At 36.3% G+C, this 11,317-nt stretch overlaps 2 protein-coding genes across 16 annotated transcripts; one reads left to right on the top strand and one right to left on the bottom strand.

Moving 5' to 3' along the window:
• Positions 1 to 2,805: 2,805 nt before the first annotated feature.
• LOC103926669 lies at positions 2,806 to 8,397 on the bottom strand. Of its 15 annotated transcripts, XR_007259969.1 has the most exons (14): positions 6,864 to 8,396; positions 6,576 to 6,645; positions 6,308 to 6,485; positions 6,165 to 6,229; positions 5,806 to 5,991; positions 5,592 to 5,711; positions 5,391 to 5,482; positions 5,189 to 5,242; positions 4,636 to 4,694; positions 4,261 to 4,383; positions 3,834 to 4,080; positions 3,590 to 3,721; positions 3,114 to 3,278; positions 2,926 to 2,952 (listed from the first exon to the last, which is right to left on the bottom strand). XR_007259969.1 is itself a non-coding variant. In XM_048588639.1 (9 exons), exons 4-9 carry the CDS (start codon positions 5,189 to 5,191, stop codon positions 2,821 to 2,823), a joined length of 555 nt encoding a protein of 184 aa, XP_048444596.1. In that variant the 5' UTR covers positions 5,192 to 5,242; positions 5,391 to 5,455; positions 5,806 to 5,982; positions 6,864 to 8,395; the 3' UTR covers positions 2,806 to 2,820. The 15 variants fall into 15 exon arrangements, 9 of the variants coding, with proteins under 9 accessions (XP_048444596.1, XP_048444595.1, XP_048444594.1 ...); XR_007259964.1 differs by lacking the exon at positions 5,592 to 5,711 and having other exon boundaries at positions 5,391 to 5,455; positions 6,308 to 6,402; positions 6,864 to 8,395; XR_007259966.1 differs by lacking the exon at positions 5,592 to 5,711 and having other exon boundaries at positions 3,834 to 4,075; positions 5,391 to 5,455; positions 6,864 to 8,395.
• Positions 8,398 to 9,479: 1,082 nt separating this feature from the next.
• LOC103959293 (probable CCR4-associated factor 1 homolog 11) lies at positions 9,480 to 10,577 on the top strand. The gene has a single exon (XM_009371646.3). It carries the CDS (start codon positions 9,592 to 9,594, stop codon positions 10,441 to 10,443), a length of 852 nt encoding a protein of 283 aa, XP_009369921.2. The 5' UTR covers positions 9,480 to 9,591; the 3' UTR covers positions 10,444 to 10,577.
• The last annotated feature ends 740 nt before the right edge of the window (positions 10,578 to 11,317 follow it).

The raw sequence follows: 11,317 nt of genomic DNA on the forward strand, positions 1-11,317 counted from the left end.
CTTGCTATTACAACATTGCTTTAAAGGCAACCTACATTTTATACTTTTCATGTTTAAAGTCATTTTTTAAATTGATAAGTTTTATTTTTTTATTTTTTTATTTTTTTATCAATTAGTGTAAATGTGTCTTACACATTAGCTCAAATAAGAGTCTCAAGTTACGTCAACATTAATTCGTTGAATTATCATACAATCAATTAAACTAAAGATATGAAATAAAATAATTTTATTATCTTAAGATGTGATAGAAAAATAATAAAACATCCTGACTCATTTTAAGAATCATTTCAAATTTAGCAAGCGTAAAATATAAACTAAATTTTAAATAAATTTGTGTATACTATATGTCCAGCATAAGGGCACAATAATGCATTCCCCAAGAAAGACTAAAAGTCAAGTTAGTTGATATTGTTGACCAACCTAAAGTGTTAGTTGATACCTACTTCCGTCTTATGAATTAATTAATTTTTGTTTTTCAAGAGCTAAATTGTTATTGCTAAACATGGATCAGGATCCTCTCTTGAGCTTACAAGGTTGAGCTTCTTAAGCAAATCATACTGGCCGTTGGATCAAAATCCAACAGCTACAAACAAAGGACTCCATTAAAAATTATAATAATTGTAGCCAGTTGATTTTGATCCAACAGACCGTGTTATTTGTTCAGGAGGCTTAGCCTCCTAAGATCAACAGAGTATCCTGATCCGCAAAACATAGCAGACTTGTTCAAAAGTAAGAAGAGTCAACCAGGAATATATGGATGAGAGAAATAAGACCACTACAGACTTCATCCGCTTGGTAAAACAAGTTGTCAAAAAGAAACATTTGTGTTATCACTAGCCAAAATCGATGATGTGGCCCATAATCTTCGTTGGTACCCTATACTTTAGGGATTCACTTTTCAATCTATTAAAGATTCATTTTGTTCCTGTATTTGTTTTATACTTACTTTATAGTGATTGTCCTTAGTTAGGGACTTCATTGGAGATGCTTTGAAGCATCATTCTATTGTAGTTTCTAATATAAACTATATTTTTTGTCAAAAATGATGATAACTAAAATTTAAAATCGAATTAGTTAAATGTTTGTTACGGTTATTGTCTTTATTTCTTCTTGCATGACGACGTGATAACATTTTACTGTACAAACGTTACAATTGAGTTTTTCATTCTCTTTATCATCATCTAAATATCATCTCTAAGAAAATTCTTATGAATGACTAAGCGACCTCCGATTTGAGTGCAATGTTCTAGAGATATTCTTTAGACGATGATAAAGGGTATGAATTGTTCAAACTATAATGTCTGTACTGTTTGAAATAAAAATATAGAGAGAATAGAGAGACAAGAGAGGGATTAGGAGGAGGAAATAAAAGTGTTCCATTCTTCTCATTAGATTGCCTATAGGATTTTCCATATTTACAACAATGAGGACTAAACTATTAAACCTTTCTTGGAAAACTCGATGGGAAAAATCTAAGCAAGGAGAAAAATCAGGCACCACGATTATGAAATATTGATATGGTGTTGGACATGTTGCCTAGCTAAAACCTTGACGGGACAAACCTGGTCGAGAGGAAAAGAGCACAATGCGCTTGTATGTCCATTATAATATATTGTAGAACAGTATCCCTAATGAATAACTCCGCTAAATAAGTGACTCCTCCTTATGACAGTAAGTCTTGATTTGACTGGTCATCACTGTCAAGTTTGAAGTAATGTGACTTCGGCCTTCAAGAAATTAAATTTGAGTAGAACTTGACATGGGGAAGTGCGAAAGTCTATCGGGAGTTGACAACAACCATTTGTGTTCTTGCAAAGAACAAATAAATACAAAATTTAGGATATAAAATATACTAGTAGTAGTGTACAAGTCCATGGTAATATAAACCATATATGCAAATAGCCTTGTAGGTTCTTCAAGAGTTGTATCATAACTTTTAAATCTTTTAAGGGTATGTTTGCAACAACATAATTCAATTCGAACTAACAAAAGTACTCATTAAGGTAATATATACCAAATTTATCTAGAATAGGTATTGAGTAGATATTTTGAGCTATGTGCTCTTCAATTGAAATATTTGAATAAGAATTTCATGGAATTCTCTATTCTTTATGAAATTACTTCGAGAAAGATACAAAAACTTAAAAACTCAAGTAGTATGCAGTTTCCACATGCTATAAGTCTCATGTTTAAGATGACATTGTACTTATAAAAATGTGGTTGCACTTATAATAGTAGATTATGTCTATACCAAGAAGCATATGCCATACAATGATTTTATTTCACTTTAATACAAACACCCAAGAGTAACTTTTTGGGTTTAAATTACAAGTTCACTTATTTCACGTTTTTTTAGTCCCTCTCAAAAATGGAATTTACCTTTTATGGTTTGTCGACATTTAATGGGAAAACGTTATTGAAGAGCCCTTGATGATGTGAGTAGCTACTATAATAAAAATTATCTAGTATCATCAATTTGTGACCCAACAACTCTCATTCGCATGCGCATGCGCATGCTTAATTTATAAGTTTTTCATTGCTTGGGTACAATGCTTCTTTAGGGCTTCCATTGCCACATCTAGAACAAACATCTTAATTTGAATTACTTAATAGAATTGGATCAAACTTTCATGTAGAAAGTTATTTTCAATTAGGGCTTGAACTTTATTAATCTCCATTTGTGGGGAGCCCAAAGTCTTATGAGACGAGAGTGTATGTATCAACGTTGATCCACGGCTTTCTTGAAACTATCATTTCTTCCCCCTAACGTCACTTAGGATTTTCCGTATTTACTACAATAAGGACTAAACTATTAGCATATTACATAGACCCTAGAATATGGACAACCATCTTATAAATAACATTTACAACATGTTTAGTAAAATGACTAGAATTTGCACCCGCGCGTTGCTGCGGGATTGAAAATTATATGAAAAATTATGCACCTGCAATCTTTATAAACAATGTTCGAGTCAAAAACTGAGTTACAAATGCAAATGCAATTTATACACAACCTCATCATGAATGAAACAAATTTAAACATCTAAAGAGAATTCTATTCCTTCAAAGCAGAAAGGGGAAAATAATTGTTTCCTTAACTATTGAGGGAATACCTGCCAAATAAAGCTTACTACATTCTTAGACTTTTCATGTGCTACATGCAACGAACGTAAAGCTTGGATACCAGACTTGCTCCCAGTTTGAGTTGTATCCAAAGAAGGGATAACTGACATTATTTTGCAATAAATTGCAGAAAGTGCCTTGTACAGCTCTCCATGCTGCAGAAGAAAACAAAGACAGTAGTCAACTAATGATGTACGATGATAAAACCATAAGGCAAATCAAAAGGTGACAGTGATAATAAAAATAAAAAATGCATGACAACTTCAAAATTGAGTTTTGGAGAGAGAGAGAAAAAGAGCAGAGAGAGGTTGTAAGCAAAGACCAAATATATAAGACTTTACATTTACATGCATCCCAAATTAGGGTTCCAAAATCACAATAATTCTGGAAATTCAGGTTCCAACATTCCAGAAATAATTAAACAAAAAGAAAAAATTAAGAGAAGAGAGGGAGGAATAATGCATACCAAGGAAGAGAAAAAGCTGGAATGGATCGAGATGTTTGAGGACTGAAGTGAATTGGTATCTGGGTCTGTTTTGTTTTTTCTTGAAGTTATAGTAATTTGTATGCACCATCCATTTGTATTTATAGTAATTACCTGCACAAATCTCAATCACCTTACAATCTATCACTACACACATATAGTTCATACAAAATTGCAGGAATAAATTAAACTAACAAATTAAAAGAAAGGGACAAATAATGCATACCAAGGAAAAGAAAAAGCTGGAACCGACCCTGCCATGGTATATAGGCATCTCAATTTTCAATACCAATTACCCTTCTCAAATCTAAACATCTCTCTCTAGTCCTCCCTCCCATACCAAAGTCCTCTCACCACCGCATCACATAGTAACACAAAATCGAGTTATTCATGATTACTCAAATCCCAAGTTGGGTGAGTGACTATAAATTCTCAAGGCATCTAGTGACCAAGAGAATGACGCTCGGTCTTACCTTCAAAAATAGCCATGTTAGGTTATTGTAAAAATTATGATCCACTTTTATCATATTTATTAAACTCTAAATAAAAGATTATGAACCATTGTGTTATTTACATGTACCAACATGCAGGAAAAACATAGGGTTTCATATTCCAAGAGAAAAATAAGTTAAGGAAAAACCTCAACACCTAACCTTATTATAATGGTGGCAGCTGAGTACAGCATCTGATCGTCTCAAGGACCTCTTTGAAACCGCCGTGGAAACATGTGATTGGGAATCTAGATGACAGCCTAGAACAACATTGTATTTCAAAGCCTGATATTCATAAAAACCTGTGTCAGCTTTAAAAAATCTAACTATTTTCTGAATCACAGCTACAATTCTTTAAAATCATTTTCCTGGAAACAAAGATCATTCAAATGTCACGATTATTAAACCTATTAGCAGGAACAAAGATTCTTAAACTTCCTATCTCCATATATGAATTTAAGGAGGAGAGAAAAACAGAGTTATGCAAGTATAGAGGTGCAGTTCAGTTGATTTTAAGTTGTCAATGGGAGAAAATACCTGGAGTTGAAGATAAACTTGGTGAAAGTAAAAATCTTCAAGCTGCAAACAAATTGATCCTGGTTTTTGTCACAGAATGTCCTTTCATCAGAGAAAATTATAGCAAAACTTTTAAAACTAAACAAAATTGTGTGAAATGATTAGGAAAGCAGAATTTTTCCGGACTATGCAGAGAAATAAAATTTAAATTAAAAAAAAAAATGTGAGTTCAAATAGAACTATATAGAGGTACACTGAGCAGAAAATCTTATTTAATGATAGTCTTTTAATTTATCATAGGTTTTTTTGTTACCAAAATTTAACAATTCAAATTAAATTCACCAAAAAAGCATACATGTTTTTTCGTTAACTTGTACATACATTTGTGAATAATTAAAGAAAAACTGCAGTTTAAAAATCTCACTTCTTCAACAGAATTCTGTAGGTGGATATAAGTATTTTGATTTTGTAGAAGCAAGTTGGATAACGTGTAAACATACATAGATTACAATGCTGAGAAAATAAGTCTTTATCTTTTATAGTAATAAACTATAATTTTAAGAAATTTAATTACCATTTCATTCGAGAGTAAAGTTTGAACGCCTTGAAATTTGTGGAAGCTCAAAACCTGCAATATGAATAGTGACAAAAAGAGCTCAATTGTTAAGAGGAACTCAACATTGGACCTCTAGCAATCACATAACTTTGCACAAAACACTCAGGTAACTTTACCAGGATTACACAAAAGAGACAAAAACAGAAGAATAATTCCATACCTCTGAATCTCATATGGGAGACCAGTAGATTCAAATGAATTGAATGGTGGAGGCACATTAGCACCCTAGCAAAAGATGTAAATCAGATCACTCTGAGCAGATAAAAAATTGATATCAAACATCCAGAGAACAGATCATCATTCAGGACAAAGTTGAGTTTGAAGTTCTTTGAACACCATTCAGAACAAATTCCCATGTTACCTTCATTTAGGACAATAAATTTACAAAATTAAAGTTGGGTTTTTCATATTCTCTATTGGGTATCGAAAGTCGTGGGGAAAGATTGGAAACAACCAAACCAACATCCAATTTAGTACACACCTAAGAAAAACAGAAGCAAGAAACAAAACAATGAAAGATCATAAAAGGTTCAACAATACTAAACAAAATTACAGTTGGATTTAAAGATGCATACTCAAGCAGCTCCTTAGTGCTTTCAAATATGGCCAGGTCTTCTTCCTTGAGATTCAAGGATACTTCTATGCCATCTCCATCTCGTGTATCCATTAACACAATCAGATTCTTGAACTCCGTACCTGAAGTCACCCATGGTGGCTTTCCCCATCCAAAATCAGGTTCATAGAAAGGAAACCTGCATCAACTGCTGCAGCTATAAGTTTCTACATCACTCCTTACCATGAGATTCCAATAATCCTTGAAAAATTCCCATACATCGTCCCCACCAATACCAATACCATATTTTATTTTAAATTCCCTTAAATATTCTAACACATTGATATGTACAAATTTTCACAGAATTAATGTAAAAATTACCTTTTTTTTGGAGACCACAACCTCAAAAACCGCTACTTAAGCCAGAAATTTAATCACAAAAAATTCTGCAAAACCTAAAAAAATTTATTAAACTGACATAAAACCAAACCCAGAAATATAAGGGTACAATTCTACAAACCCACCAATTTAATGAAGAATTCTCCAAAACCCAGAACCCTCAGCCAAATGAAATGGTCAAAGCATGGAAAGTAGACTCGAGAAATCCAATCGTTAAAAGCTATCAGAGGAAAGGTTGAAATATAGCTATAAAAACAGGTCCAACCAAGTAAAGTAATCCACTTGGTTATTAAACGTAAAATTCTACAAAATCACTAAAAACTTGTTAAAATTCAATTATATTAAATCACAAATTTGAAGCTGATTTTGACATGCAATAGGTCTAAAAGGTACCTGAGGTGATAAGGTATGGTTTGACATCTTCTTCTTTCTTCACCTCTTTCTAAGTTGCTCTTTGCATAAACTACAGTAATTAAAAAAATAACCCAATTACGTTGTATTAATCTGTAAATACAATTAAAGGTCCACCAGAAAATTATATAACTCAAAATTAAACAACACCAAGATGAATTTAAGCAAAACCTAGATCAGATTCTAAAAGGGTTTATCAAAAATAATAATTTAATCAGAAATTAACACTCACAATAAATAAAAAACCAAAATTTTATCGTTTCTTTTCACCTTTTAAGTTCCTGAGAGTGCTGGAAAGCTCTCGCTTTGCCATATTAGCTTTCTGGGCTTCTACTCTGGAATCTAAGTGAGAACTGAAGGCCCTGCGAGAGCAGAAGAGAAAGCAACCTCTAGCAACAGAGAAAGCAGTGAAGGTTTTTTAGCAAGAAAGTGTGGTTGGTAACTTGTGAGACAAAGATCGCACGGTGGAAGAGGGAGAGAAGGTAGCCTTGGAGAGCGAAAGGAATCGAGGTTCAAGAGCGACAGAAGCAGGGAATTGTGAGAGAACAAACAGGCAGACAGAGAGATCAATGTGCAAAATGAGAGAAAAGAAAACTAATAAGGGAAATAAATATCTCTGATGATTCCACTAAAATCTGACCTAACACACTAAAAAATTCGAAAATAATCCACAACAAAAAACCAGATCTAAGCTGATAGGAAAAAAAAAAATTTTAAAAGCACTTAGCTTTCGAAATTCAGGCATGTAGCTTCCCCTTTCCTCTTCGTTCTCTTTCCATCGTCATCTCTGTCTCTCTCTCTCTCTCTCTCTCTCTCTCTCTTCCGCTCTCTGTCACAGTCCATCCCCCCAAACCCTCCTTGAAGGACAGCAAATGAAATTGCAGACAACAGCCATACCTCTCCCTGCTGTCTTCCCCTCGGCATCTCTCTCTCTCTGTCTCTCTCTCTCTCTTTCTCTCTCTCTCTGTCTCTCTGTCTCTCCGTTTCTTCCGCTCTCTGTGAGAGCTTAATTTCTCCGCTCTCTGTCACAGTCCATCCCCCCGAAACCCTCCTTGAAGGACAGCAAATGAAACTGCAGACAACAGCCATACCTCTCCCTGCTGTCTTCCCGTCGACATCTCTCTCTCTCTGCCTCTCTCTGTCTCTCTTTCTCTCTCTGTCTGTCTCTCTGTCTCTCGGTTTCTTCCGCTCTCTGTGAACAAATGCGCAGACAGAGAGATCAATGTGCAAAATGAGAGAAAAGAAAACTTATAAGGGAAATAAATATCTCTGATGATTCCCCCAAAATCTGACCTAATACACTAAAAAATTCGAAAATAATCCACAACAAACAGGCAGATCTAAGCTGATAGAAAAAAAAAAATTTTAAAGCACTTATCTTTCGAAATCCAGGCATGCAGCGGTAGATCCGGATAATCCGTATCCCCACTTCTGAAATCGACGACTCATACCTTTCCCCTTCGCTCTTCTTCCATCGTCATCTCTCTCTCTCTCTATCTCTCTCTCTCTCTTTCTTCCGCTCTCTGTCACAGTCTCCATCCCCCCGAAACCCTCATCGAAGGACAGCACACAACAACCCTCGAACTCAGTCAAAACCGAGAAGATATCACCCACTTTCCCACTTCTGAAATCCATCAGCCATACCTCTCCCTGCGCTGTCTTCCCCTCGAAATCTCTCTCTCTCTCTGTCTCTCTCTCTCTCTTTCTCTCTCTGTCTGTCTCTCTGTCTGTCTCTCCGTTTCTTCCGCTCTCTGTGAGAGCTTCATTTCCCCGAAACCATAAATGAAAGACAGTAAGTGCGACCCTTACACGGCAAACCCTTTAATTGACTCAAAACCCAGAGGACAAAATTGCCCTTCCAACCTAGTCTACAAATAATGGGTTTCTTGCAAATAAGATGAAATGAAGGGGTAATTCGTCCTAAACCCTCCGGACAAAATCACCCTTATCAGTTCAAATAATATCCTTCAAACCCAGCCCAATGTTCATGGTTTTTTTGTAAATAAGATGAAATCGAGGGGCAAACATTTGACTGTAGCCCAATGAACAGTAAATCTCTCCTTAGTTTTAGAATAGATAATGTCATAGTGCTATATAAAGAGGAATAGCATAACCCGTACCTTTTAAATTTTATTAAATGAATTATATTTTACCGATTTCAATCATCAAAATGAAGTTTTGAAAATTGATCACGAATAATTTTGACTAAAAATTCTCAAAAAAGATTATACCTTAGATAATGAGGCCTGCACAAAAAGAGCAAACTATGAAAAGAAAAACTTTGCAAGATGATACCATAAGAAAAGAAGTATACAACACACATGGATGGATAGCAACAGGTTCATTCATTCAACTGTTTCATCAATCATGCATTGAATTGAACTGTGGGAATGAAAGGGACAGAATGGGCAAAAGAAGAAGCCAACCTGGACCATTTCTGTTCACCTCCTTTTTTCTGTTACTCCATTTGACTGTTTCAGTCAACACGGAAAAACGCATTCATTCAACACTTGACCCCATTCACGATTAGGATGCTCTCAGGATTCTTTTGTGAGGTCTCCGGTATCATTTTATCCTACTCGTTTATTGTATATTATGTAATCATTTTTCATCAGTTACTGTTTGTATTCAATTTTAAATAAAAAAATTAAAATAATTTATAACCTCACGATAAAAGATAAACAGACACGATGAAATGATTTTTAAAATCCTGAAATGATCATATTCGCTCTTTCACCCCTTACTCCTACCCCACCCTGTTATTTAATATTATTATTTATTATTCAAACTCCTCTTACACGCCTCCACCCCTCCTTTATCCAATTTCCCAGCACCATCTCTCACTCCTCTCTCTCTCTCTCTCTCCCCCCCCTTTATAAAACTCACCTCATCACTCTCAGCCTTCTCAAACCTTCTCAGCTCCTCCTCTCTCAGCTCCTCCAACAAAATAAAATTATAAAAATAAAAACCATTTTGTCTCCAGTTATTTTTCTCCGACATGTACGGCGACCAAGATCCGACGACTCCGATCCAAAAGCCCATCGTGATCCGTGAAGTCTGGGCCCACAATCTGGAATCCGAATTCGAGCTCATCCAAAACGTCATCGACGCCTACCCCTTCATCTCCATGGACACCGAGTTTCCCGGCGTCGTCTTCCGGCCCCCCGTCGACCCTACCACTCCCTACTCCCGACAGACCCTCCGGCCCTCCGATCACTACAGGATTCTCAAATCCAACGTCGACGCCCTCAGCCTCATCCAGGTCGGACTAACCCTCTCCGACTCCCGCGGTAACCTCCCCGACCTCGGCTCCCCCACGCGCTTCATCTGGGAATTCAACTTCAACGACTTCGACGTCGCGCGTGACCCCCACGCTCCCGACTCCATCGAACTCCTCCGCCGCCAGGGCATCGACTTCGACCGCAACCGCTCCCACGGCGTCGACTCCTCGCGCTTCGCGGAGCTGATGATGTCGTCGGGACTCGTCTGCAACGACTCGGTGAGTTGGGTCACGTTTCACAGCGCCTACGACTTCGGGTACCTGGTGAAGATTCTCACGCGCCGGGACTTGCCGAGTGGCTTGAACGAATTTCTGAAAATTCTGAGGGTCTTTTTCGGTAATAAGGTTTATGACGTCAAGCACATGATGCGATTTTGCAAAAGCTTGTACGGCGGATTGGACCGGGTTGCGAGAACCTTAGAGGTGGACCGGGCAGTCGGGAAGTGCCACCAGGCCGGTTCAGATAGCTTGTTGACATGGCATGCGTTCCAGAAGATGAGGGACGTGTACTTTGTGCATGGCGGGCCCGAGCAACACGCTGGAGTATTGTATGGATTGGAAGTATTTTAATTAAATTTTGGACCAAAAACAAAAGGAGTATTTTAGTTAGCGTGAAAGGGAAAAGAAATCATAGTTGTGTAAATTCTATTTATTGCCTCCTTAATTGGGGCAATTTGTTTAATAAGATAAAAAATTCTTTTTAATTCAGGAAACTTGCTAATGATCGTACCATTTTAAGTGGGAGATGCATAATGTGGTAAATTATTAGGAAAACTAATAAAAAAAACTTGAAAATTTTGAGTTTTAATGATAAGGACAAAATAAAGGATAAAGTGAATAGTATTATAATTGACTTTTTAGTGTAAAAATGTGGTTTTTCATTAAAGTGAACAGTACCGTGAGTTTTTTGTTAAAACTCCCTAAAATATTCCATTGAATGCTAAGATTACGCATTGAATTTCTAGTAGTAGATCCATAATCAAAAAAGTGTTTGTGATTTTAGATATTTTTTTTGAAAAGCGTAGAAATCGTTCGGGCCCACTCATTCCAACAGGAGTTCGTGGGGGAGAGAGGAAGCTTCCAGACTGTCTTTTCCAGCCAAATAGCGAGATATGAGCTTGACAACCGCATAGTAATATCCTTTCAAGCACTCCTACAGGGATAGGATTTTTCTTCTTTTTTCGTGGTGGTGTTCTTCTACAGCTTCTTCATAATAGGCTTATCCACTTCTGGAATGGAAAAAGGAAACCTTTCCATCGTTTTCCTCATAAAATAGAACGCAAACAAGCCTTATTTCAGTAAGTGGGTTTGATTATATGAATTCTAGTGCATTACTATGCTTGTGTTGACTCTAAAACTACTTAGTTTACGTGGATGTTGACCCTAAAAATTACCAAGCCTACGTGGCGCGCAGGCTGAGTAATTAATAAGCTAACTATGTCCT

This window comes from the organism of the source record quoted next, unplaced genomic scaffold, assembly GCF_019419815.1.
Source record: "Pyrus x bretschneideri cultivar Hongxiangsu unplaced genomic scaffold, Pyrus_bretschneideri_v1 Contig282, whole genome shotgun sequence".
Lineage (NCBI taxonomy): Eukaryota > Viridiplantae > Streptophyta > Magnoliopsida > Rosales > Rosaceae > Pyrus > Pyrus x bretschneideri.

Bases quoted from the DNA above. Each gene is read 5' to 3' on its own strand.
- LOC103926669 (XM_048588634.1), bottom strand. From the start codon at position 7,682: ATGGCTGTTGTCTGCAGTTTCATTTGCTGTCCTTCAAGGAGGGTTTCG. The intron at 6,646-6,863 runs GTGAAAAGAAAC...TAATTACTGTAG, and splicing joins CACTCTCAGGAACTTAAAAG to TTTATGCAAAGAGCAACTTA. The intron at 5,712-5,805 runs GTATGCATCTTT...TGTTTTTCTTAG, and splicing joins AGCACTAAGGAGCTGCTTGA to GTGTGTACTAAATTGGATGT.
- LOC103959293 (XM_009371646.3), top strand. From the start codon at position 9,592: ATGTACGGCGACCAAGATCCGACGACTCCGATCCAAAAGCCCATCGTG.